The sequence below is a fragment of the Geotrypetes seraphini genome, chromosome 11, assembly GCF_902459505.1.
Source record: "Geotrypetes seraphini chromosome 11, aGeoSer1.1, whole genome shotgun sequence".
Lineage (NCBI taxonomy): Eukaryota > Metazoa > Chordata > Amphibia > Gymnophiona > Dermophiidae > Geotrypetes > Geotrypetes seraphini.
Genome location: NC_047094.1, coordinates 112161574 through 112189559, shown reverse-complemented (window position 1 = coordinate 112189559; position 27986 = coordinate 112161574). Strand labels below are relative to the sequence as shown.

The window sequence follows — 27986 nt, the reverse complement described above, 5'->3', positions numbered from 1 at the left end:
ACTTCTGACTTTTTTTTTTGCATGTTTATACGTACCATAAATGAACTTTTACCCAGTACTATTGGTTGTTTTTTTTTTAAATTCTTTATTCAGTTTTAACTCTTGCAACAAGTGTACAATATTCAATCAGATAATTCGTACAAATCACTTGACATTCTAACAATTATTGTCAAATGCATATAAAAAGACCCCTCCCCCACCCATCCCATTCATCAGGAATAAACCCATTAAATCACATAACATACCTCCCCATCCCCACATTAAATATAGTCCTATGTAATAAAAAGGTGTCTAATCATTAGAATATGCAATCAATGGCCCCCAAATCTTTTTGAAACTATTATAATTTCCTTGCTGTATAGCAAGCATTCTCTCCATTTTATAAATATGACAAACTGAATTCCACCAAAAGGTATAATTAAGTTTAGTATAGTCCTTCCAATTTCCAGTAATATGTTGAATGACAATCCCTGTCAGTATTAACAAAAGTTCTCTTACTTCCTTTCCCTTTTTTGGTCAGTTAAATTTCTGATATCTCTTTTCTATACCGTGCCGATCCAACTTTCTCTATTCAATAGTCTGTCTTCACAAAAAGAAACCGGCAAAAGGACAATACTGATCTCCCTCATTCACCACCCGTAGGGCTCTGAGTCAGCGCCGGCAGGGAAAATCAAACCGCCACATAAATCAACTGACAGCAGCCTCACAATTAGATTAGTTTTTTTCTTTTTAACTTTTAGTCAGTTTTGATCGCTCCAGCAAACCTCCTCCTCAGTCTCTGTAAGGAGAAATTTGCCGATTCTTTGCCCTCAAAGTTTCTGCTCAGCGCGGCAAGAGAGGTCTGTTTCAAACCGCCATATCTCTATTCTTTTTTAAAATTTTCTCGTTGCAAGCCTCTCTTTCTTAATATCCATAAATTTTACATTCGTTGGCCGATTCAAATTTTTATCTATCTTTACTCTCTGCTTCGCTGTTTCAGCAAGATAAAAGCCGGTAAAATTACCTTCCCTCAGCTTTTTTTTTTTTTTTTGTCGGCGATTTGATGTCGGCACTCTGTCTTTTCAGCTGTTTTTCTCTCGATCTTCAACTTCAGCTTAAGAGGGTAACATCATCTTCATTAATAATTATTTTTTGATGTAATCTTGAAGAAGGGAATAATATTTTTTTATCTTCAATTGCCTAGATGAAGAGAAGCTTAGCGATTACACTTCCATTCGTGTTCGCGTTAAGCCACGCCCCCTCGCGTTAAGCCACGCCATGTATGGGATGCATTTAAAGCAACTATGAGGGGTAATATTATATCATATTCAGCTTTTATTAGGAAACAGATTAAAATACAATATATAGAATTAGAAAAAGAAATAAAAATATTAGAAGCTAAATTGGTAAGTAAATGGGAAAATGAAGTTTTGCAAGCTCTTTTGAAAGCAAAAGGTAAATATAATGAATTAACTTCAAAAATGATAAGAAGAGATTTGTTTTCCAAGCAAACAATGTATTATGGAAATTCTAATAAGGCGGGGGAGATTATTGGCAAATTATCTTAAAGCAAAAAAAAGAAGAACTAATATTAATGGAATTAAAGATGATAATGGTATAATAACAAATCAAACAAATATAATATTAAAACAATTTTTAAAATTTTATAAGGACCTGTATTCTACCGAGCCTTATTTGGAGAGACAAAAGGATGGAAAAAATTTTTTAGATTTAATTAATGGACCTAAGGTTCCTGATCATATAAAACGGAGTTTAGATGAACCTATATCATTAAAAGAATTAGAAACAGCATTGAGATCTCTTAGAGTTGGATCCGCTCCAGGTGGTGATGGTTATACAGTAGAATTTTATAAAACATTTCAAAATATCCTTTCCCCACATTTACTAAATTTATATCAGACACAACTTATAAAAGGTAATATTAAAGGTACTATGGCTGAATCAATAATAATTGTTTTGCCTAAGCCAAATAAAGATCCTACTTTGGTTTCAAACTACAGGCCTATATCTTTGATAAATGTTGATAATAAACTCTTGGCGAAAATTTTGGCTTTGAGACTAGCCAAAGCTCTCCCACATATTATAGATATGCATCAAACGGGTTTCGTTGCTAAAAGACATTCCTCTAATAACTCTAGATTATTGTTTCACATGTTAAACTTATCAAAAAAAATGGATGAACCGGCTTTTACAGTTTCATTAGATGCTGAGAAAGCATTTGACAGGGTAGAATGGAATTTTATGTATCAAGCTTTAGAATGGTTTGGTATAGGTTCTGGATTTATACAAATGGTAAAAACATTGTATAGCTTCCCGATTGCAAGACTAAATATAAATAATAAGATTTCTGATGGTTTTCAATTGCAAAGGGGAGTTAGACAAGGTTGTCCTTTATCTCCTTTGTTATTTGATGTTGTATTAGAACCCTTATTGTTAGCAATACAGCAAACGAGGGAGATACAAGGTATTCCATATTCAGATATGGAATATAAAATTTCGGCTTATGCTGACGATATTTTGCTTTATTTGAGAAATCCAGAGTCTACCTTATCTTCTTTATTGGAATTAATTGATAAGTTTGGCAAATTTTCAGGTTATAAAATTAATTGGAATAAATCTGAAATTATACCCTTGAATGTTCATTGTGTAAAAGGATTATTTGATACTTTTCCATTTATATGGAAAGAAGAAGGATTTAAATATCTTGGCATTCAAGTTAAAAATACAATTGAAGATACAGTAAAAGAGAATGAAAAATATGTATTAAAAAAAGTTACGGAGTTATGTGAACAATGGAACCCATTACATATTTCTTGGTGGGGAAGAGTTCAAACTATTAAAATGATGATATTACCTGTAGTTTGCTACCAAATGAGTATGATACCTATTTATTTTCAGGGGTCCTTTTATAAAAAACTTAATAGTATTTTAATAAAATTTCTTTGGCTTGGTAAAACATCTAGAATAGCTTTAGTAACTTTGCAAAAATCAATTAAAGAGGGAGGGGTAAATTTTCCAAATTTCTATAGGTACCATCAAGCCTATATTCTACGTCAGGGTATGTATTGGATCCTCCCAGAACTTATGGATAATGCACCGGATTGGTTATATTTGGAATGGCGCCTTATGTTTCCCCTAAATTTAGTTCATTTGCCAAGTATTAACATACCTAGAAGATACAGAGAAAATAAAATATTAATAGATACTTGGAAAACATTGAGGTTTATTGATAAATTAACACCTATCCCAATAAATAAATCAACTAATCAATCTATATGGATAAACTCCAAGATCAAAATTGGCGGAGCTCAAATCCTTTGGAAGAACTGGATTATTGCAGGCATTAGATCTTTGGATGACGTTATTTCAGAAGGTAAACTGCTGGATTTTTCACAATTGCAACATAGATTTGGTCTTAATAAAACACAAAGTTTTAAATGGTTGCAATTGAAGCAGGCCATTCAGGTTGGGTTCCCTGAATGGAAAACATTAAATAATCAATATAGTTTAAAGTTCTTATGTTTTCAAGCAGACTTCCTAGGACATCAAGCCGCACTGTGGTATAAATTAATATCTGGATATTTGAATAAAAAACCAAAAAATGGTCTAAGAGATATTTGGAGCATTGAGATTGGACATCAGATTAATGCATCTCAATGGCCACTAATTTGGTCTTGGAGAATGGGATGTACAGTGTCAGCATCTATGAGACAAACTTGGTTCTTTTTATTGCATAGAGCTTTTTGGACCCCTACACGTTTGCAAAAATTAGACAGTTCTAAGTCCAATAAATGCTGGCACTGTAATCTAGAACCAGGGACATTAGATCATCTATTGTATCATTGTCCCTATATTAAAACTTTTTGGAATTCAATTTGGCCACAAATTAATAAATTGATGGAAAATCATATTGCAATATCATATGATACAATATTATTTGGAATGATGATGAGAAAAAAAAGTCAAATTTCACCAGAAAATAACAAACTTTTATTAATAATGACTGGGGTTGCCATTCAACATATAACCAATAATTGGAAGAACTATAATAACCTAAATTATACATTTTGGTGGAATACAATATGTCACATATTTAAAATGGAAAGAACAATAGCAATACAAAGAGGGACATATACCAAATTCATAAAAATATGGGGGCCATTGACAAAATACTGCAATGAATAAATATTAAGATTTCTCTTCTTCTTTTAAGTATCTTTTTTATGACGCACATAGAGGGGGGATAATGAAAATAATATTTACATAATATGTTATAATATGTTATACAATATGTATGAATGAAAAAATAATAAAAGGGTGGGGGGAGGGAAAGGGGATATAAATATATTTAGAATATGATCTATTAGATAAAAATGATATTGTGTATTTATTAATTGTAATTTAATATTTTGCACATTTTATGTAAAAATTGAAAATTAAAAATATTTATATTAAAGTAATAAAAGGGTGGGGGGAGGGAAAGGGGAAAAATCAAATTTGATATATAATGTATTAGATATAAAAGTGATACTATGTATTTATCAATTGTATTTTAATATTTTGTACACTTTATGTAAAATTTGAAAATAAAAAATAATGGAAAAAAAAAAGTATTAACAAAAGTTTATTGTTATTTGCTGAAATTTGACTCTTGAATCTCAAAGATGTTCCAAATAAAATAGTATCATAGGATAGGGCAACATGATTTTCTAACATTGAATTAATTTGGGACCAAATTAACTTCCAAAAGGCATTGACAAAGGGACAGAAAAAAAGTAAATGATCTAGAGTCCCAGCATCTAAATTACAATGCCAGCATCTATTAGACCTAGAGCTATCCAACTTTTGTAAACGAACAGGGGTCCAAAAAGTTCTATGCAACAAAAAGAACCAAGTTTGTCTCATAGATGCTGACCTTGTACTTTTTAATCTCCAAGACCAAAGTCGTGGCCATTGAGAAGCAGAAATTTGGTGCTTGATCTCAATGCTCCAAATATCCCTAAGACCAGTTTTTTATTCAAATATCCATACAACAATTTATACCACTGCACGGCTTGGTGACCCAAAAAATCCACCTGAAAGCATAGGAATTCCAAACTATACTGAGTATTAAGAACTTTCCATTCAGGGAACCCCTCCTGAATAGCCTGCTTCAGCAGCAACCACTTAAAGCTTTGTGATTTATTTAATCCAAATATATGTTACAGCTGTGAAAAACTAAGCAGTGAACTATTAGAAACATCATTTAATGTCCGTATACCTGCAATAATCCAATGCTTCCAGACGATTTGAAAACCGCAAATTTTAATCTTGAAGTTTAGCCAAATGGATTGATTTAATGATTTAGAAATTGGATTTGGTGATAGATTACTAACATATTTTAAAGTTCTCCATGTATCAAGCAATATTCTATTGTCTTTATATTTTTTGGGCAATTTTATACTTATAAAATGAGACAAATGCAAAGGAAACAGGAGTCGCCATTCTAAATATAACCAATCTGGTACATTCTCCATGAGCTCTGGGAGGATCTAATACATATCCTGTCTTAAAATATAGACTTGATGATACCTATAAAAATTTGGAAAATTTACCCCTCCCTCCACAATTGTCTTTTGTAAAGATACTAAAGTGATTCTGGGTCTTTTACCCAACCAAACAAATTTAGTAAGAATACCATTTAACTTTTTGTAAAATGACCCCTGAAAAAAAATTAGTATCATACTCATTTGATAACAAACCACAGGCAATATCATCATTTTAACTGTTTGAATTCTCCCCCACCAAGAAAGATGTAAAGGATTCCATTGCTCACACATTTCTGATATTTTCTTTAATAAAAATTTTTCATTCTCCGTCACTGTGTCTTCTGTTGTGTTCTTAATAGTAATACCTAAGTATTTTAACCCATCTTCCTTTCAAACAAAGGAAAATGAATCAAATAATCCTTTGGTACAGTGAACATTGAGCGGAAGAACTTCAGACTTACTCCAATTTTCCAAATTCTCTATTAATTCAAGTAAACATGGAATGGTAATTTCTTGGTCTCTCAAATAAAGCAATATATCATCCGCATAAGCAGAAAGCTTATATTCCCAATTCGAATACGGAATTCCTCGTATCCCCTTTGCTTGATTAATGGCTATTACACTACATCAAAGAGCAAAGGAGATAAAGGACAACCCTGTCTAACCCTCCTGAGCAAGTTAAACCATTCTGACAAATTATTATTAATATATAATCTTGCACCAGGAGAGCTAAACAGTGTCTGAATCATTTGAATAAAACCAGAACCTATACCAAACCATTCTAAAGCCTGATACATAAAAGTCCATTCAACTCGATCAAAGGCTTTTTCTGCATCCGATGAGATCAAAAAAGCCGGATCATTCATGTTTTTTGTCAAATTTAGAGAATGAAAAGCCAATCTAGTGTTATTAGAAGAATGTCTCTTTGCACCGAATCCCGTTTGGTGAGTGTCTATAATAAAAGGGAGAGCTTTAGCCAAATGCAAAGCCAATACTTTAGCAATAAGTTTTCCATCCACATTTATTAATGAAATAGGTCTGTAATTTGAAATCAAAGTAGAATCTTTGTTTGGTTTTGGCAAAACAGTAATCAATGAATCAGCCATAGTACCTGTAATACAACCTCTATTCAGTTGATAATGATATAAATTTAACAAATATGGCAAAAGGGTAATTTGAAATGATTTATAAAACTCAACAGTATATCCATCACCACCTGGAGCAGATCCAACTCTAAGAGACTTCAACGCTGTTTCTAATTCTTTTAAAGATATAGGTTCTTCTAAACTTCTTTTTATATGATCAGGAATCCTCAGTCCATTAAGTAAATTTAAAAATTCCGAACCATCTTGTTTACTATTTCCATAAGAAGAATACAAATCTTTATAAAAAGTAAAAAATTGCTGCAAAATATGCTCAATTTTAGTATGCGAACCTCCATGTTTATCTTTAATTGCTATAATTTTAGATTTCCTCTTTTTTGCTTTGAGAAAATTTGCAAGTAATCTTCCAGCCCTATTAGAATTACCATAATACTGAGTTTGCTGATAAAACAAATCTTTCCTTACAAATTGAGAAGAAATCTCATTATATTTGGCTTTTGCTCTTAATAAACTTTGCAAAGTTTGTTGCTCCCACCTATTAATTAATTGATTTTCCAATTGTTTTATTTCATTCTCTAAGACAGAAAATTGTTGTTTGAGTTGCTTTTTAATATACGCCGATAAGAAATAATATTACCCCTCAAAGTTGCCTTAAATGCATCCCATAATGTTTCAATACTTATGTCTGCAGAAGTGTTAATTTGAAAGAATTCATTCATTTTCAATTTAAAATTCTCAAGAAATTTGGAATCAGCAAGCAAAGCATTATCAGATCTCCAAACTAGTTTAGAACCAACTGGTTCATCAGATTGCAACTCGATCCACACTCCACCATGATCAGATAAAATAATAGGATCTATAATGGCTTTAATCACACGTTGAACTATAGTATTAGAAACAAAAATATAATCAATTCTAGAAAAGGAGTTGTGGACCTGTGAACAAAAGAAAAATTCTCGATCATTAAAATGAAGAATGCGTCATATATCAATGAGATCATAAGATTGTATTAAATTATCTAGCCCTAATGATTTTATAATTTTATTTGGTCTTTTATCAACAATTGGATCCATTACAGCATTGAAATCTCCAGCCACTACTAAATTAGAAGCAGCCAGTGGTAGTAACAACTGTTGTATACGTTTAAAAAATTCCACAGTGAAACAGCACATCACAAACATATTAAATACTCCAGCGTGTTTCTTTGCAATATTCTGGCGCAAATTCTATGTAACAATACCCCCCTAATGCAGCCCTTTTGATGTCAAAATGTGGCCACATCTGATTTTTATTTTTTTTTTTATGTTTATACGTACCATAAATGAACTTTTACCCAGTACTATTGTGAAATCTGCTCTGTTTTCTGCACTACCATCACCACCAAGAGATCATTTGAGCCTCTCTCTTCTCTATGTTTGCATCCATTGTCTGCCCTGCTTCTGCTCCAAACCACAAGGATACTTGTTGAACACTTACATTCTTTTAGTCAGAACTGTTTTTCTCAATGTGATGATCTCACTCTCTTATAAGGGCTTTAAATTAGGTTGTTATATTTTGAGTATAAACTGTCCTGGAGGTTTCACACACTTTTTCTGAGTCTTGTATGCGTTTGCTTGATGAGATGATGTGAAATATCCAGGCAGTAGAATGTGGCCCACTTGTAAAGATACTACAGTTTTTATATATAATGGGTGAAATTTCTGTCCCTGTGCAACTCTCTAGTAATAACTACAATAAAGCACAAAGATTTACAAAAATAAAAATATATATATTTGTGCTTTATTGTAATTATTGCTAGAGAGTTGCATGGGACATAAATTTCACCCATCCCCAATGGAATCTAACCCGTATCTGTTCCGATCTTCTCCATCCTCACTTGTACACACTGGAGTCAATGCAGCCCTCTGTTTCCTCCCAACCCCAACAGCCTCCCATGGATTTTTTGGATGGTATTCACCCATTAAGTGTTCCAGCTGCCCCGCGGGGTATTCTAAGCCTCGATCTGGTGCTCCATTTGCCTCTTATCAGTGCATTCCAAGCCTCTTTCTGGAGTCACCAGAAGTTTTGATTGCATTCCTGTGGGAATCTCATGCAATAGCTTCCATACCCATGGAAATCCCTCAATCCCCATTCTCACGCTTCTAGTTATTACTAAACAGAATTGCAATTAGATTCTACCATTATCAACAAAACAACAATCCTCATATCCCTCTTTTAGAAGGCATTTAAAAAACATACCTATTCCAACAATATTTGGATTGATCTCGCGCTTTCTCCCATTTTATTGACTTTAATTTGAAAGCTGCTGCTGTTAGATATAATTTTTTTTTTTTTTTGTAAACTGCTGTGAACCTGTTAAGGGATATTAAGTGTTCAGATTGGGTTTCACCTGTTAAATAGAAAAATAAAGTAACCCTTATTAATTGCAATTAATCAAACTAAGGAGATAAAGGGAATCCCATTCTCTTACTGGGAATTTAAACTTTCTGCATATGCAGATGATATTTTATTATATTTAAGAGAACCGGGGAATACTGTTCCAAGTTTACTTAATCTTCTAGAGAAATTCGGAAAATTTTCTGGATATAAAATTAACTGGAATAAATCGGAAGTTCTTCCAATTAATGTTCATTATACCAAAGGATTATTTGATTCATATTCATTTATTTGGAAAGATGAAGGTTTAAAATACTTAGGAATTATTATCAAAAATACAATTGATGACACAGTCAAAGAAAATGAAAAACTTTTATTAAAAAAAATAACAGAAATGTGCGAGCAATGGAATCCTTTACATCTCTCTTGGTGGGGAAGAGTTCAAACAATTAAAATGATGATATTGCCTGTGGTTTGTTATCAAATGAGTATGATACCAATATTTTTTCAGGGGTCATTTTATAAAAAGTTAAACAATATTCTTACAAAATTTGTTTGGTTTGGGAAAAGATCCAGAATTGCTTTAGTATCATTACAAAGACCAATTGTGGAGGGAGGGGTAAATTTTCCAAATTTTTATAGGTACCATCAAGCCTATATTCTAAGACAGGGTATGTATTGGATCCTCCCAGATCTCATGGAGAATGTACCAGATTGGTTATATTTAGAATGGCGGCTCCTGTTCCCATTACATTTAGAACATCTACTTAGTATAAACATGCCTAGAAGATATAAAGATAACAGAATTTTACTGGATACTTGGAAGACGTTAAGATATATTAGTAATCTATCACCAGAGCCAATTGCTAAATCATTAAATCAATCTATTTGGGTAAACTCCAGGATCAATATTGGCGGATTTAAGATCGTCTGGAAACAATGGATAATTGCAGGTATACGATCATTGAATGATGTTATTTCAGAAGGATCAATGCTTAGTTTTTCACAATTGCAACATAAATTTGGCTTAAATAAAACACAATATTTTAAATGGATGCAATTGAAGCAAGCTATTCAGGCAGGGTTCCCTGAATGGAAAGATCTTAATACTCAATACAGTCTGCAGGTTCTTTGTTTCCAGGCGGATTTTTTGGGACACCAAGCCGCAAAATGGTATAAATTGTTATATGGATTTTTAAATAAAAAAAAGAAAACTGGACTTAGGGATATTTGGAGTATTGAGATTGGACAGACAATTTCTGCGTCTCAATGGCCACGATTTTGGTCCTGGAGATTGAGATCTACAAGGTCAGCATCTATGAGTCAAACATGGATGTTTTTGTTACATAGAGTTTTATGGACCCCTACGCACTTACAAAAGATAGATAGCACTAGATCTAATAGATGCTGGCATTGTAAAATAGAAGTTGGGACTTTAGATCATTTAATTTTTTTCTGTCCCTGTGTAAATGCCTTTTGGAAATTAATTTGGCCCCAAATTAATAAACTATTAGAAAATCATGTAGGACTCTCATATGATACTATATTATTTGGTACGGCAATGAGAACTCAAAGTCCGATTTCTGCAAATAATAATAAATTATTATTAATATTGACAGAGGTCGCCATGCAACAAATTACTCAAATTGGAAGGATTATACCAAATTAAATTATACATTTTGGTGGAATTCGGTCTGTCATATATATAAAATGGAAAAAGTATTAGCGTTACAACAAGGAAATCTTCATAATTTTAAGAAAATTTGGGAACCATTGACTAGCTATTCTAATGATCAGATTTCATAGCACATTGGTAGTAGTTATATTAGAGTGGGAGGGGGACTGTTTATTATATGGTAATAAGAAATGAAAACAGGGGAGGGATTTATTACACATGATTAGATGATTTATTTGTAATTATAAATGTCATGTAATAATTGAGTATAATATATACAATTCAATTGTTGTAAGAATACAAAAATGTATAAATAAAAATTTTTTTAAAAAAAGAAAAATAAAGTAAACTGAAAAATGTCTCGTGCAGATACTCCCACCCACTGCTTATATCCTGATGCCATCAAGTGGGGTCAATGCGCATATTTTGTCCATAAAGGATATTATCTTTTCACTGGGTCTTGGCATAAACTTGACATTTGAACTTGTGGTCTATAATTTTATAACGCCAAAACAAAAAAGAAGAATATCCGTAGATAAAGCAAAGAAGACCAAATAGCAGAGATGGCAAAAAAAATCCGAAGTAGTTCCTTTACTTGAACACTGATCTGACACTGCTATGTTTCAGCACAATGCCTGAATCAGGGTGCTTGTTGGCGTAAAGCAGGAGTGTCCAACCTGCGGCCCAGTGAAGTATTTTGTGCGGCACTGGTCAAGGGTGATGAAGTGTTTTCCTCTGCTGCCCCCGGGTGTTTACCACCTTGGCGGCTCCCTCCTCTGTTTTGCTGCAGCATTTGTGCGGCTCCAGAAACATTTTTTTTGGCCAATGCAGCCCAGGGAAGCCAAAAGGTTGGACACCCCTGGTGTAAAGTATCTGGATGGCAAACACTGTGTCAAAGTGTTGGATATATCTCTCTATCATATCTGATACTTTCTGATGTGATGCTGCTGTTGCTCCCAAATTGATTAACCTTAATTTGATAATACAATACTGTATTGAAGATTCAGAAAAGCAACATAACCATCCTTAAGGCTCTTGGAATTAACCCTGATTGCATGCAAATTCACACACCCAAATTTACAGCTGCAAAATGCATGTGTACATCATAACTGTATTCTCAGGAATGCTTGTACACCGTCAATCTTAAAGTAAATTTAATCTTTTCACCCTAGGTGTTTTCAATGCACATATAGGAGGCCTACGCAAAGTTAAGACCCTTCTTCTCTTTTCTGTGTAAAACACATGGAAAATGCTTTATAAAAGTAGCTGCTTATATTGTAATGAAGATGAATAATAGTTACTTTTCCCTATTGATTATTAGTGTTAGTGAGGGTGGGGGGTGGGTCTCTGATATTTTATTATTATTTTATGATATATAGGTTTGGTTGGATGGGAGAGGGGTAAAACTTATTTTAAGAAATTGTTGTAAAATTTTCAAGTGTTATGATATTTTATTTGTGAAAATTTTGTGTACACTTGTTGTTATATACAAAATGAATAAAGATTAAAAAAAAAAAAAAAAAAAAAAGTAGCTGCTTAGAGTTGAGACTCTGGCATGATTCCTGTTCTGTGAATTCATCTGTTTCAGAAGTAGCAAAGCGTTCTCGGTCGCTGCTTCCTGCTTCCTCTTCATGAGCTATAAGAACAGTGTCAAACACAGAATTTAATTTGGTTTTTCCCCCCCTCCTTCTTGCCTCACAGTTCTTTTCCACAGCAGCAGTATGGCCATCAGGGAAGCCCCGAAGCTTATGCTATGATGCACATGAATGGAAGTGGTGGTCACATGGGGCAAGTGAACATGAGTGCTGTCTCTATGCCTGGGATGCCTATGGGTCCAGACCAGGTAAGAACAGCGAGCGATGGGGCTGAGTGTGAGCAATTAAAACCAGAAGTCTAGACTGGGAGACTGAGAGAGAGCTTGAATGTACCCCCCCCCCCCCCAAAAAAAAAAAAAAAATAATAATAATCAATTTAGGAAACTGAGTAGGGCTAGTCCTTGCCACATTTTCTGGGTTTGGTATAAAGCAGATTTACATGGTAGATGACGGCAGATAAAACCTGCATGGTCCATCCAGTCTGCCGAACAATACAAACTTATAAGGCATGATACGATACTACGTTGCATACTGATTCGTCCTTGCCATTTTCAGGGCGCAGACTGTAGAATAGAGTTGCTGTCCCTATCCCAGTCCTGTAATCTCTGCCTTAACCACACAAGCCTCGAACACTTATGATTTTCAAGTGTTTGAGGCTTGTGCAGATGAGGACAGAGCTTGCAGGAATGGGGCAGGGGCGGAAAAGAACTTGCAGGGATGGGACGGGAAAATGAGTTCCCGCAGGGATGGGGAAAATTTTGTCCCCGTGCCATTCTTTACCGTAAAAGTCTTCCCAGCACTGGCTTTGCTTCCTAATTATTAGTGTTGGCATCTAATCACTGCTAAGTTTGTTTTTCTTTCTGCGGCTTGTTTCTTCAGACTCATGTAGGGGTCAATCAAATTTCGTTGTTTAAAGAAATTACAACCCCTCCAAAAAAACAAACCAAACACAGAAAAAATAATCCTTGTGGATCTAAATTTGGAAACATTTTCATGGCTTCTCTAAAAATAGAAACACCCTTACGTTAATGTATAAAAAAAAAAAATTTGGGAAACTAGTTGCTATGCTGTCTACTTTTGTCATCTGGCACTATGACCCAAAAAATCTGCTGGGATGACAGGGCATGCATAAAATGCAGAGGCTTGTTCAGTGAAATCAGGCTACCTGGTTATTTTAATTACAGGCAGTCCCCCGGGGTTAAGAACGAGTTCCGTTTTTTAGACCGTTCTTAAGTTGAATTTATATGTAACTCGGATCCTATACAGTGCACAGTCTATAAAAACATTAAAGAAACAATCCTCAAAACAAAGTAGAGTAAAACCTTGGATTGCAAGTAACTTAGTTTGCAAGACAAGCAAAACTTTTTATTAAATTTTAACTTGATATACAAGAAATGTCTTGCAATACAAGTACATATAGTATACACTTCCCCCTCCCCATTCGCGGTTTCTGCACTCGCGATTTCACATAATTGCGATTTTTTTCTGGGGAGAGGGGAAAATAAAAAAAACAACATATTTTTTACCTCCCTGCCGCCTTCCCGGCCTTACCTGGTAGTCTAGAGGGCTTTCGGGGCAGGAGCGATCTTCCTACGCTCCTGCCCCGTGCAGATCGCCATGAGGAAATGGCTATAGGGAGTTCCCATTGTAGTCTTGAGAGACTACGGGAACTCACAGCAGCCATTTCCTCATGGCGATCTGCACGGGGCAGGAGCGTAGGAAGATCGCTCCTGCCCGAAAGCCCTCTAGACCACCAGGTAAGGCCTGGAAGGCGGCAGGGAGGTGGGGGTGGGTCAGAGCCGGATAATCGCGGTTTTTCGCCATTCGCGGTCCGGCTCTGCCCGTATCCCCCGTGAATAACGAGGGAGAAGTGTACACACATCACAACTGAGCCGATGGATCTTCTCTCTTTGACGCTGCGGGAGTGTAGTGACTGTTCTAAACGAGCGAGGTCTTGCAATACGAGTACATATAGTACAGTGGTCTCAAACTCAAACCCTTTGCAGGGCCACATTTTGGATTTGTAGGTACTTGGAGGGCCGCAGAAAAAATAGTTAATGTCTTATTAAAGAAATAACATTTTTGCATAAGGTAAAACTTTTTATAGTTTATAAATCTTTCCTTTTGGCTAAGTCTTAATAACAATATTGTCATTTATAGCTAAAGAGACATATGATCAAGAAACTATTTTATTTTACTTTTGTGATTATGATAAACATACTGAGGGCCTCAAAATGGTACCTGGCGGGCCGCATGTGGCCCCCGGGCCGCAAGTTTGAGACCACTGATATAGTATTTTGTATTAAAGTTTTTGGGTTGTGGAACGAATTGTCTGAGTTACCATTATTTCCTATGGGGAAATTCGCTTTGATATATGAGTGTTTTGGATTACAAGCATGCTTCTGGAATGAATTATGCTCGCAAACCAAGGTTTTACTGTACTGTAGTTCAAATGGAAAGAAAAGATAGGAGGTTTACACTTAATTTTGTTCTTCATCCTTCCCACTGTTCCTTCTCGACCATCACATCCAACATTTCTCCCTCTCATCCCCATGCATCTGTACCTCACACCTCTCCCACCACCTTGCCCAATATTTCTTTCTCCCTCCGTATGCCCAACAATTCACCTCTTTCTTCATTTCCCCATGTGCACTGTCTCTTTCACTCTCACTCAGACACCCATGTCCAACAATTCTCCCTATTCCCCTCCCCCACCTCAGCATCTTTTTCCCTCATTCCCTTCATTGTTCCATTCTATCTCCCAAGTTCATGCTCCCTCCCTCCTTTCTTCCTTCCTTCCATCCTTTGTCTAAAGTTTGTGCTCCCTCCTTTCCTTCTGTGTCCCAACACGACCCTGCTTCTCTCTTCCTGTGCCAACACACCCCTTCTTCCTCTCATCCTGTCCAAATGCGACCCTCCCCCTCCCGTCCGTGTCCCATTGCGCCCCTCGTCGCCTTTCCTTCTGCTCTGTGTCCCAAATTCATGCCTCCCGCAGGTGTTTACCTCCTCTGGCCTCCTTCCATCGCAGTTCTTTTTGCAAAGCTGTGTCCGTGGTTCCAGCATGCAGCTGTCACGGCAGCCTGACCCTTCGTGCCTCCCATGAGTGTTTACCTCTTCGGGTTGGATCTCTCCTCTCAGTGGCACTTCGGTTCGTGAAATTGCTGCTCGAGGGAAGGCTTGTAGGTCAGCCATGAGCCTTGTTCAGGAACCAGCGGCCGCAGCTTCGCGAACAGAAGTGCCACTGAAAGGAGAGAGCTGGCCAGAAGAAGTAAACACCCATGGGAGGCACAAAGGGCAGGTTGTCGTGCCATCCACGAGTCGTGGCTTTGCAAAGAGAACTGCAATGGGAGGAGGGAGCTGGCATGAATTTGGGAGGCAGAATGGAGGGAAAGATGACAAGGGGGATATGGCATGGAGGAGGAGGGTGGTGTTTGGACAGGAAAGGAGGAAGAAGAGGCGCGTTGACACAGAAAGGGAGAGGCAAGACCCCGGTTCGTAAGTATGAGTTTGACATAAGTCGAGCATTTGTAAACCGGGAACTGCCTGTATTTAAATCGTACAAGTGGAGATGGAACTGTACACATCAACCAGTTATAGATTAAATGCGTTAATATTTATTGAAATATTAATTGTCTCCATCATATATTCACTGTGTCGTGAACCTGGCATCCAGCAGGTGGCGCACTCATGATGTCAGTGATTGCTGTTGTCGTAAATCGTTTATAATCCTAGAATAAACAAAAGTATATCTCTCCACTGGGCTAAGCAGCAGCGTAAACTCACTGAGAAAGCATTTGTTGTCTTCTCATGGGGTTTATTTCCTTGTTCTTTGCTCTATTTAAATGATTTAACATATTTGAAAGCAAAGCATTCAGTCTTTGCAAACCTTCTTTCTCAATTGACAGAAATACTGCTGACGGAAGAAGAGCATTCTTCGTGGAAAGATGCACTGAAGACCAACACATGGCTGGCAGCTGCCAGCTGCGGCCTTACGGAAAGACCTGCTTCCTTAAGGGAATCCTGAGGTGTCCTGACCAGCTTCTTACCAAAAGACACTTGAGTAGAAGAAACCCGCAGATGTGTATAAAAATGTGCAATGGGGACACAAGTAAATATGTTTGGTGCTCCATGACGTTAAAAGATGTTGGTTTGGAAAGGACTTAGTAGTAAGTATAGCGTTAAGCAAACTCATTTTATTCACCAGAAACTATCCACATCGTATAAGTTATGAGGCAGTTCAGAGCAGAGAAAAAAAAAGGTAAGCTCTGGTGAAAAATTCAGATGCAATCTGTGACCATGTCGGATTCCGGGCATAGTTCTAAATCTTGACCTCCAAGCCCCTCCCCCAGTGTGGTATTTGGTTTAAGCCATTCGTCAGCATACAATTATTTTTGCATTTCTTGGCCCACTTCCTTCTGCTGCTCAACTGGTCCTCCCATTAAGGATAAATCCTTCCCTGTGGCCTCTCTCGGCTCAGTCATTTAGATGAATAGGAAGATGTGTTCTGCCGTGTTACACCATGTGTGGTCGCTGGTTTGCACATTTGAAAAAACACATCCCTTGTTGTGCTCCCCTCTTTATTTTGGCCCAACACGGACTTCTGGAGTGGAGACTAAAGGATCGGGTTTCTTTCCAACGGCTTGGATGGTAATTTGGAGCAAGGCAAAAGTTTTGATTGTGTTAAAACAGCCATTTTTCTTCTACCTGCCACCACATGCCTAGGATATGCTGTGTGTTAATAATCTCTTCGATCCTTTAAAAAGACATCGAATGAACTAGAAAATTGGAAGAGCGCGCTCTGTTGGGAACTTTTTCTTAGGTCACGTTGAGGCATGGCAATATGAATTGGAATTTGCTAGACATTTTTTTGTGAATAGGTTTTGTAAATAGAATCTTTAAAATATTGTATTATATATACATAAATATATATATATGACTTTTGTAGGTCACAATAACTCATTTTTGCAGAGTTTGTGAATCTAAATATTTAACCAGTTGATTTCTTTTTATTTAATGACCTCTGGGGAAGGTTGCTTTTGTCTCTGTTTTTCCCCCTTCTCTGTTCCCTCCCCCTCAGCTCCCCATTTTTGTAAAGTACCCTTTCCCATTTAATCACATTTCTAACCAACGCTTTTTAGGTGATCATGTTGTCAGGTTTCAGCAATCAACCAGTTAACACCTGTTTTCTATTTTACAAGCACTTTGTTTTAACTTGATTTTTTTTTTCCATTTTAATGTTCGGAGAGATTGGACATGTATCTTAACACAAAAGGCTCTGGTTTTTCGTTTTTCAAGCTGTCCATGAGTGTTGCAGTGTGGGTGGTATCTTCTCCTATAACAAACTGTCTTTTGTTGGCAGTAGATGGCCATGTTTGAGCTGTGGTATCCTTTAATCTCGTTCCTTTTTTACAGCTTTATTTAAAAATAACAGAACACTGTGCCTGTTTGTAAAAGTCTCATTGATTATCATTTTATTCAGTTATAGGCCTGAATGGCTACAACTATTTCTCCAACTTAACTCTGACCTCTAGGCCAGGCCTTCCAAACCCTGTCCTCGGGAGCCCCTAGAACCTGTTGTTTTCAGAATATTCATCATAGATATGGTTGAAATTAAATTGCATATACAATACTAGGTTTTCAATGTATGCAGAAATTACCTCATACATTTTTATTATGGATAGCCTGTAAACCTGACTGGTTTGGGGGCCGCCTGGACAAGGTTGGGGAGCCTTGTATTCAGCACAGAGTTTACCAAACTCTTTTGGGCTGCAGCAGTGCTGGAGACCGTGTCGACTTATCTGCCTATTTTTAGTCTGATTTATGCATCTCACCCAAAATTTTTTCAGGGGAAAAAATTTTGATCTGTGTACTTTGTACCACATTGCAAAGGGGAATATGTGCACACGATTTTTGGAAATTCTCAGGTACAAAGTACCCCCACCCCCCCTTTAATTTTCACACTTACTTTAGAAACATAGAAAGATGACGGCAGAAAAGGGCTATAGCCCATCAAGTCTGCCCACTCTACTGTCCCACCCCATTAAGTCAGAGTGCTACTGGACCTACGTAGAGATCCCACGTGGATGTCCCATTTATTCTTAAAGTCGAGCACGCTAGTGGCCTTGATCACCTGCACCGGTAGTTTGTTCCAGTGATCCACCACCCTTTCTGTAAAGAAGTACTTCCTGGTGTCACCACCAAATCTCCCTCCTCTGAGTTTGAGCGGGTGCCCTCTTGTGACTGAAGGTCCCTTAGGAAAGAATATGTCGTTTTCCACCTCGACACGACCTGTGATGTACTTAAATGTCTCAATCATGTCACCCCCTCTCCCTGCGCTCCTCCAGAGAGTAGAGCTGCAATTTGCCCAGTCTTTCCTCGTATGAGAGACCCTTGAGACTTTTTGTGCAGATATAGTGTCTTTGGCTTTTGCCACAAAATAATAGATAAGGCGAGTTCCCTGTGGCATTTTCTCACAATAGGAGCAGTGCTTCCCTCGGCTGCACCTAAAATTATGCTTATTTTTGGATCACCACAAACTTTTGGCTAGGTTGAGGAAGGAAAATTGTTACTTTATCTGCCAAAGTAGTGGCTTTGAAAATACGAGTACTCATTGCCTTTTACAGTTAAGCTGCATATGTTAATAGGCTTTTTGTTTTTAAGACACCCTGTCCTCAACTCCCCTCCGTGGCTCTCACACCATTCTTTATTAGCTAGCTCAGGGGTAGGGAACTACGGTCCTCGAGAGCTGTATTCCAGTCGGGTTTTCAGTATTTCCCCAATGAATATGCAGATCTATTTGCATGCACTGTTTCAGTGCATAGTCATTGGAGAAATCCTGAAAACCAGACTGGAATATGGCTCTTGAGGACCGGAGTTGCCTACCCCTGAGCTAGCTGAAAGGAAATCTTTTCTGAGCGCTGGATGCACAGAACTCTGGCGCTATTTGGACAATCGCGCGTGGACAAACCTGCCCAGACAATCGCACACTGCAGTTGAACACTATTTTAAAGCACTCCAAGAGGGAGTGTGGGGGGGAATCCCCCCATTACAGAGGAAACAGCCTTTTCCCCTGTTTTTATATGGAAAAATTACTGTTTCCCCCACACACCCCCTCAGAGCGCTTTAAAATAGTGTTGAACTGCAGTACGCTGACATCCTGCGCGATTGTCTCACGCGCTTTTGACTGGCCACCAGGTGGAGCACCGGTTATTTTTTTTTAGCAATATTCAACAGTAAGATTAACAGCATGCACATAATTTGCTTAGTGTTGCTCATTGGTTAGTAAAGGGCTCAGACTAGTGCATGCCCACAAGAGCTTTGCGGTAGGCACAGCGCTTGTGCACGTGTTCAATGGCGTGGGGAAGAAGGGGATGCATTCAGGTAGAAAAACTGTACAAGGAAGTGTGTCATTCAGCCATGCTTCCTCCTGCCCTGTGCTAGGAGGCTTTTGCGGCTGTAAAAGTCGCCCTGCCTTACAACTAAAACCTACTGCCGGCGTTAAAGTTTGTAGGTTTTAGTCATTAAGGCAGTGCATTGCATGAAGTCGCTAATGACCTCATTTTAATTCTAATAAACGCACTAGCATAGGATTTTTGGCTACTACAGCTGTGCACAGTAAAGCAGTGGCCAAAAGCCTTTGAGCATTAGCCACGAAAAATATTTCATTTAGACTGGCTAAAACCAGTCTAAATGAGACGTTGCAGGTCTCAATAGTTTTGAGCATCTGTGCCGCGAGACTCGACACTCTCTGCTGCTTCTTTAGTCTTCATGCCTCGTTTGCTGGGGCTGCCAATAGGTCAGCTTCTCAAGATTACCCTTAATGAATCTGCATGAGAGAGATTTGCATACAGTGGAGATGGTAGCATGCAGATACTCTGATTTGTGTATTCATTAGGGAAGGCTTAAAAACCTGATTTCTTGGTAGCCATCATGTACTGGGACTTATGAACAAAGCATTAGAGGCGGTCCTGTAGTGCCAGCGCTGTCACAGTCTCATCCTCTGCTGGACTACAGTGTGTCACCTTCATGCCAGCCACTGCTAAACAGCAAACGGCTCTGGGCTACAGCCTCAGATGTTAAATAACTATGAGTCAGGGGTGTCTAACTTCAGCCATTGCCAGGTCAGGTTTACTAGATTTCCACAGTGAATATACATATAAGATCTATTTGCATATAATGGAGGCAGTGCATGCCGATAGATCTGCATATTCACTGGGGGAAATCCTGTAAACTCAACTGGATTGTAGCCCATGAGGACTTGAGGGTTAGGCACCCCTGATTTAAATGGACCCAGGGTCAGTGTAATGGAAATAGGTTGTTGGTATGCTTGATTTGATGGGTAACCTAGTGGTTCCCAACCCTGTTCTGAGGGACCCCCCCAGCCAGTCAGGTTTTCAAGATATTCCTAATGAATATGCATGAAAGAGATTTGCATATCTGTTATTTCCATTATATGCAGAACTCTCATATGCATATTCATTAGGGATATCTTGAAAACCCGACTGGCTGGAGGGTCCCCCAACCCCTGTCCTGGAGAACCACTAGCCAGTTGGTTTTTCAGGCTAGTTTTAATGAATATGCATGGGACAGATCTGCATTCCTATCATCTTCATTACATGCAAATCTTTCATGCATATATTCATTAGGACTATCCTGAAAACCCAACTGGCTAGTGGTTCTCCAGGACAGGGTTGGGCACCACTGTAGCTAGAGCAGGAAGGCTGGTTATCTTTGCAGGAATATATACCTTTTTTCCCCTTTCACCTTAGGGTAGTTGACCTTTAAACCTTGACCTGCAAAGAGATTTATACTTTAGCAATGTTAGCTCCTGCTGTAGCTCCAGGAGCCAAATAAGTCACTCACCACCTTTTAAACTTTCTGGTAGGGAAGGCGAGGGAGGGGGAGAGGGGGAGAAGGAACATGCAGCCTAGTTGCAAACCTTCACTGTGTATTAAATTCTTTTAAAACACTCTCCCTCCTACACCACACTGCGGTGCAGGGAAAAGAAGCAAAGAGTATTTCAGTCTGAAATCTATTTGAATGGTGCACCTTTTTCATATATGGATTTTTAATTTAGATTTTTAGCGCACAGATTTTTTTTTTTTTTTTTTTTAATAGACTGATGCAACAGTTATTAAATCATATAATTCTGAGGTAGCAATATTTAAAACAATATTCTCAGGAGGCTTACAGTATTGAAAAGTTTAACTTAGTTTACATTTAAAGGTTGCGTGAAATAACCGCATTTTTCTTTCTTTCTCTGGCAAAAGAGACAGACTGATTCCGTGACCATTTATAAAAACTGCTGGTTGTAAGCTATTCTGCTCTACTGATCTGTTTTGTGATGTTGATATTAATGTAAATAAAGGTTTCTATTTAAAAGTACAGCCCAGCGCCTCGTCCCATTGTACATTTTCTGTTTGAGGATAGAAAAGATTATTTTAGCAGAAGGGCATTTGTTTTTTTTCTTTCTGAACAATAACTTAGGAAAGAGGAACTGTTTCCAGTTAGCTAATTAACCCCCTCTTTTATGAAGCTGCGTTACTGTGTTTTAATCACCAGCCACGGCAATAAAAGATCTGACACATAGGAATTCTATGAGCATTGGAGCTTTTACCGCTGCAGCTGGCGATTAACGCTAACGAAACCACCCCCATTTTGGGGAATTCAAATATGGATTTTCTTCATTTTTTATGATTCAAAGCATTAAGTGGGAGGGCAAGAAAACATGCATTTTAAAATGCTTCTGTTATTTGAGCAAATGAGCTGTAATTCTGAGAGTATCTGCCAATGCACAGAGGTTGAGAGCTATTTGGATTTTCTCTCGCAAGCATTGCAACAAGGTCCCAACAAGGATCCAAGTTTCGACATATCTAAATGCCTTCCTCGGGGGGACACTAAAAACAAACAAACATATAGACCATGGATGGACTAACACATTTAAAATACATATGTAAAAATGTATGGCAGTGTCGGCAACTCCTAGAAAGCTCGCTAAAGATCGCGATGAGCCATTTTGATAATCCACGGATAAAATGCATGCAGGCTACCTTGTGGAACCAATTTAGCAACCTAATGTTTTGAGAATCTGGGCCTGAATGGAATGGAATGGGTAGATGTGAATTGCTGCCTTACTCTTCCCAAAAGTACAGAAACTAGGGTACATGTAATGAAGATAGCAAGTAAGTACATTTAAAACTAATTGGAGAAAATACGTCTTAATTTAAGTTCTGGAATTCATTGCCAGAGAATGTAGTATAAGCAGTTAGCATAACAGGGTTTTAAAAAGATTTGGACAAGTTCCTTAAAGAAGAGTCTGTAAACCCTTAAGCAATAGATTTTCCCAAGTCCTAGTTCTGTATATGCATGTTCCTTAATAACTTATGTGATTGGACTCCTGTCCAAACTGCATTTTCAGGACATAGTAGGGGTGGATATGAGGACTTTGGATTCAGCGGACGTTTGGATTCAGATGTGTGTGCCAGAAAGCAGGCGGTAAGTGAAATTTCTCGTTAGGCTCATGTTCCCATTTCCCCAAGAGCGGCTGGTTCTAATTGAACTGGAAGCCTTTCTCCCCATTCCCTGTTCTAAATGCCACTAGTAGAATGGATTTGTTAAGCATAGGCACACATGTATAGAAATTAGATGCATCTTTAAAATAGTTACAAGTTCTTCACTGTCAGTCCAAGAGGGCTAGATTCACTAAACTTACCGAGCTGGATTGTTGGGCAATTCTTCCTACAAATGATCTGATCAGACGAACGCCCTACAGCGATTGAGATGCATGTGCAGATTATCCTTGTTGGCTGTAGATGCGATTTGCACATGCGCTTGCTCTTCGCACAAGCAAGCTCAAAATAAAGGGGGAGGGGGGTGGCTGCAGTTTACTTGGTGGCCCTACGAGTGGACATTTTAAAAGGAATCATTTCAGTTTGTGCAGCCAGATTATGGAACAGAACACGCTTTAAACCCATGGGATAAAACCACAGGCTCGCAATGCACTTTAAAAAAAAAATATATATATATATATCAAGGGAGTTCGTATGGTTGTTTTGTAACCTCAATACTGGGATTTCAGGGTGGCAGAGAGCAGGAGAGTCAGCAAGGACAGTAAGCGACTGGTCCTCAGCAGTCGCTTTATTTCGGATCGGCAAACCCAATCAGTATTTCTTCTTGGTGAATCAATGCCTTCCTATTTATGCATGCCATTTCCCCGCATTTGCATGGGCGGATCGGATCGGGTGGGAGATTGATCGAGCAGAAGGTTAGTGAATCGGGTCAGGGAACGATTGCAAACTGGTCGGGAGACGATCGGTGAGTTTAGTGAATCTAGGCGCAAGTTTTCAGGATACTCCTAATGATCACCATTAGCAGCCACATACCAGATAGCTTCTGCCCAGTGCTGCCCACTTTAATCTAATCATGGATGGACAGATGAAATGCAGCAGCACTTCTTAGTTTAATGCCACTGAATCTTGGCAGCTGGATGGCTTAAAGCACTTTAAGTGTGCAGGTGCCCCTCCTGCCTACTTAAATTGCTTTGAATATTAGAAGAGTTGTATTTTGACTGATTGTACTAAAATAAATTTTGATTACAAGCTTGTGGAAACTAAACCACTCCACCTACCTTTGGAGAATAATTGTATGGTTTTCGACAGACAGTCAAAATACATCAAGGCTAGCGATATAGATTTGCGAATGCATTAGAATGGAAAACAAAAGCAAAGTATAGCGTTGCCATCATAAATTTCAGAAATGTTCTGATTTTTTATTTTATTTTTATACTGTAACAAGGTGCTGTTTAGACAAATGGGCATTTGAGCATTCCACATTTTATTGGCAAAAATTCTTGACCACTTGAAGGAATGTTTCTGAATGGAACAAAAACTATGTACAAGACGTTTTCAGCAGCTGGCATGTCGTCAGTTGAGGCCTTTATGTTCTACTGTCCGAGTCAGTGCCCAGATAAATCTAACTAAACTTGTAACCTGCAACAAAACTAGTCCTGTGGGTTATACGCGTCTTCTAGGCTTGTGCAGGAATGAGTTGAGTTGACGTGTGGTCTTCCCTTTGGCCATGCTTAGTTGGGGATCAACATCATTTTAGGAGCCGCATGGTCCATCTTTCTAAGGTTGTACATTTCAAATATTGTTCTTTTTATATAACTGGATTTAAAGGTGGAATGAGAGAGGGTTTTTGCGTGATCTTTGGCCCTGTTCCAACTTATCATAATGGACTTATCCTCCATTCTCTTGCAACAAGGTCAGAGGCAGTCTTCTCAGAAGAGGCTTTGTAAAGTAGGTGCAATATAGTTCGAAGTAAAGGAGGTATGAATGCTGGACTCTGAAGGAGATCACTACGCATGAAACATGGATTGCAAAATTTCATCATCTTGTCTCTATTTAAATCACTTAGTTAAGTGTAAAACATTCTATCTATCGTAGCCCCAATGTTTGTCCAGTCCTCCAGGCTAATGTTATAATGCTCTGTAATTATACAACTCTTCCTTCTCCGGTCTGTACATGAAAACTTCAAGTTCTAGCCAGTTGAGGTCCTCTCTAAGGGCCTGCAGGTTCCAGGATCTTAGCCTTCCCATCCTTCCCAGAGTTGGCCTCTAATGTAAAAAGAAGAAACATTTAGAATTGCTTTCAATCAGAAGGTTAGCATTGTGTCATTTAGGACGGCTACTACTGTCTTATCATACAGTATCCCAGTGGCATAGTAACAGGGGGGCAGCCTGCCCCGGGCACCCATCCTCTCTGCCCCCACTACTGTAAGCGTGCACTCCCTTCCCTTGTATCTCTTTAACGTTCCCGGTGTGACCAGCACCCCCAACATGCTGCTCGCTCAAGCTCTTCCTCCGACGTCACTTCCTGGACCTGCGCCTAGGAAATGACATCAGAGGAAGAGCCAAAGCTGGTGCAAGAAGCAGGAGGGCTGCCAGGAACATTTAAAGAGGTACGGGGGAAGAGGAGCGCCTCTCACGATTGCTACGCCACTACATATAGTAGACATTTTGGTATGCAACATTAACTACAATGCCAAGCATTTATGATCTGCCTAGGCAAGGGATAGGCAATTCCGGTCATCGCGTACATATTCATTGTGGATATCCTGAAAACCTGACCTGCTCTCGAGGATCAGAATTGCCTACGCCTAGCCTAGGCCAAACCCCCAACAATCACTTTTATTTCTCATCTCTTTAATGAGAGGTAATACTTTTACACTTGGAGCTGATCCTTTCTGTACTACATTTGAGAACTGTTGCTCAGCATACAAAGAGAAAGCCACATCGCAGTAGACCACCCAAAACCCTTATCAACCATTGTTCAAAATTTAAGAGTCCTATGGTAGACAGTTTCAGCTGGAGCTTTAAAAAAATGGATGGTAAAATGAACATCTACAGTCACTTGAATATTTCTCCAAAATGAGCACAAGCAAACTAATTATGTATCGGAGCAGGTCTATGGGGCTCATTCTCATAGCCCTATAGACCTTTGTAAGTATAAGGGCTTTGAGAATAAGCCCTGTTTCATGCAAGAACATAAAGATGTTAGTGATATTCATGACACCCAACTCACAGGGTCTTGGAAGAAGGTCTCTTCATTTTTGGCCATTTTCGACGTTGAAACTGCCTAATGTTTTACGTGGCAAAAGGGAGGAGAAAAAAAAAGTCAACCGTCACCCAGAAGAAGCAGAATAAAGGCCTCAGGTAAGCCACAAAACCAGAAACAAGAGCACGAGCAAGATTTATAGCCAATCAGAATCACAGAAATAGTAAACAAGGATATTTACTGTCCTCCCTTGCCCGCCATATTATCTAGCCAGGAATTGCTTTTGAGTAACATGTCATGTCTCTTTACTCTGGCATTATGTGGGAAAAATGTGGCTGTATGATTTAGGGCTCATTTCCAAAGCTCTTAGATCCTACAGGGACAAATTTGTCTCCATGTCCTTCTCTATTCCCCCCATCCCATCCCTGCATGTTCTGTCTTCCTCTGCCTAAGCCTCACACACTTTAAAATCATAAGTGTTTAAGGCTTGTGCAGATGGGGATGGAGATAGATGCCCCGGGGACAGGGACAAATTTGTCCGTGTTTTTCTCTTATCTTGGTGGGCTGAGCACTTCACATTACATTAGATATTTATATGTATATTTTTTTATATTATAAAATATTATTCCATCCTGTGATTAGTTCAATAATCTCTTTTCTAAGTCGCAAAGTACCATAGGCTTGGAAAAGAGACTGCGGAGGGGAGACACGTTTGAAGTCTACAAAATCCTGAGTGGACTAGAACAGGTACCAGTGGATTGATTTTTCACTTCGTGACTAGGGGGGCACTGGAAGTTACAGGGAAATACTTTTAAAACCCAATGGGAGGAAATAATTTTTCAATCAGAATAGTTACGCCTGATACGCGTAGCTGGCTTTAAGAAAACGTTTGGACAATTTCTGGTCGAAAAGTCCATAATCTGTTATTGAGAGGAACATAGGGGAGGACACTGCTTGCCCTGGATCGGTAGCATGGAATGTTGCTACTCTTTGGGTTTTGGCCAGGTATTAGGGACCTGGATTGGCCACTGTGAGAACGGGCTACAGGGCTTGATGGACCATTGGTCTGACCCAGTATAGCTATTCTTATGTTCTTACATGAGCCAAGTATAGGACAATTAAGCCATTGTAACATCACTGATGAGGTTGGCTCTGAGGCACTTTGGAATGTTGCTCTAATTGGGGTTCCGGAATCTTGCTATTCTTTGAGATGCTGGACTGTTGCTACTCCTTGGGTTTTGGCCAGGTACTAGGGACCTGGATTGGCCACTTTGAGAACAGGCTACTGGGCTTGATGGACCATTGGTCTGACCTAGTAAGGCTATGCTTATGTTTTTATCAGCTTCTAACTTTTGGATGATTGATCTACATTTATTTCTCAAGGGTACTCTTGAAATTTTGTTTTGGAAATGTCACCCAAAAAATGAGAGATGGCATACCTGTATTGTTCATAACTTCCCCCATCCTTTAGCCCTGAAAGGGAAAGAGGAAATGATTAATACAGCTGCACATTATAAATAAATAGGAACTTGATCTCCTTATGAAAGTGTTAAGACAAACCAGGTCAAATGCAATAAACAAACACAGTTTTTGAGTAGGATAAAATTGTTTGGGTATTGATTCCATGGAGCATCCCAGAGAAATGCATGTCCCCCCCTTCCTACACTACTGGTTCACACCTTCCCCCCCAACACAATGAGGTCTACCGTTTTCTCTGGCAGTGCTCATCTCTTTGAAATAATATTGAACTCTTCACCATTTTAAGACGAATTTTAAAACATTTCTTTTCCTTGATGCTTTCGAGATCTAAATGCCCTTTTTAGGGCTACATAGTCTTATTTTACTTTTAGACACCCTCCCTTTTGTTCTTGCCCTATATGTTCTCTTTCTTACTTGATAAACTGTAGTTCTACCCTTCGTCCCTTTTTTGTTTGTTTTTAAATGTTTTAATGATGATTATTGTTTTAAAGGATGTATAGTTATCCCATATATGTTTTTAACATAATGTTCACCGCCTAGAAGGCTGATTAGGCAGTTTATAAAATTTTTTAATAAACTTGAAACTTGAAAGTGGGGTATGGGCCTGGATCCCCTTCTCTGCAGTTCATTGCACTGACCACCAGGCTACTCTGGACACCTACTTGTTTCCCTACTAG

The 27986-nt window shown here is 38.3% G+C and overlaps 2 protein-coding genes across 7 annotated transcripts in view; one reads left to right on the top strand and one right to left on the bottom strand.

Annotated features, from left to right (window-relative positions):
* The window catches only part of NCOA3 (nuclear receptor coactivator 3), a 273852-nt gene extending 256616 nt beyond the window's left edge, over positions 1-17236 (top strand). For all 5 annotated transcript variants that reach the window (XM_033963802.1, XM_033963800.1, XM_033963799.1 and 2 more), the window contains 2 exons: positions 12384-12525; positions 16183-17236. In XM_033963802.1, coding sequence (XP_033819693.1) covers positions 12384-12525; positions 16183-16194 — 154 coding nt within the window. In that variant the 3' untranslated portion in view covers positions 16195-17236. The remainder of the gene's footprint in view (positions 1-12383; positions 12526-16182) is intronic.
* A 6769-nt stretch (positions 17237-24005) lies between these two features.
* Positions 24006-27986, bottom strand: part of SULF2 (sulfatase 2) — a 277195-nt gene continuing 273214 nt past the window's right edge. Inside the window, exons 20-22 of one of the 2 annotated variants that reach the window (XM_033963556.1) lie at positions 27270-27303; positions 25858-25911; positions 24006-24890 (exon numbers count right to left, since the gene is read on the bottom strand). In XM_033963556.1, the coding sequence (XP_033819447.1) occupies positions 24860-24890; positions 25858-25911; positions 27270-27303 (119 nt within the window). In that variant the 3' untranslated portion in view covers positions 24006-24859. The remainder of the gene's footprint in view (positions 24891-25857; positions 25912-27269; positions 27304-27986) is intronic. The other variant, XM_033963557.1, reaches the window with a different exon arrangement.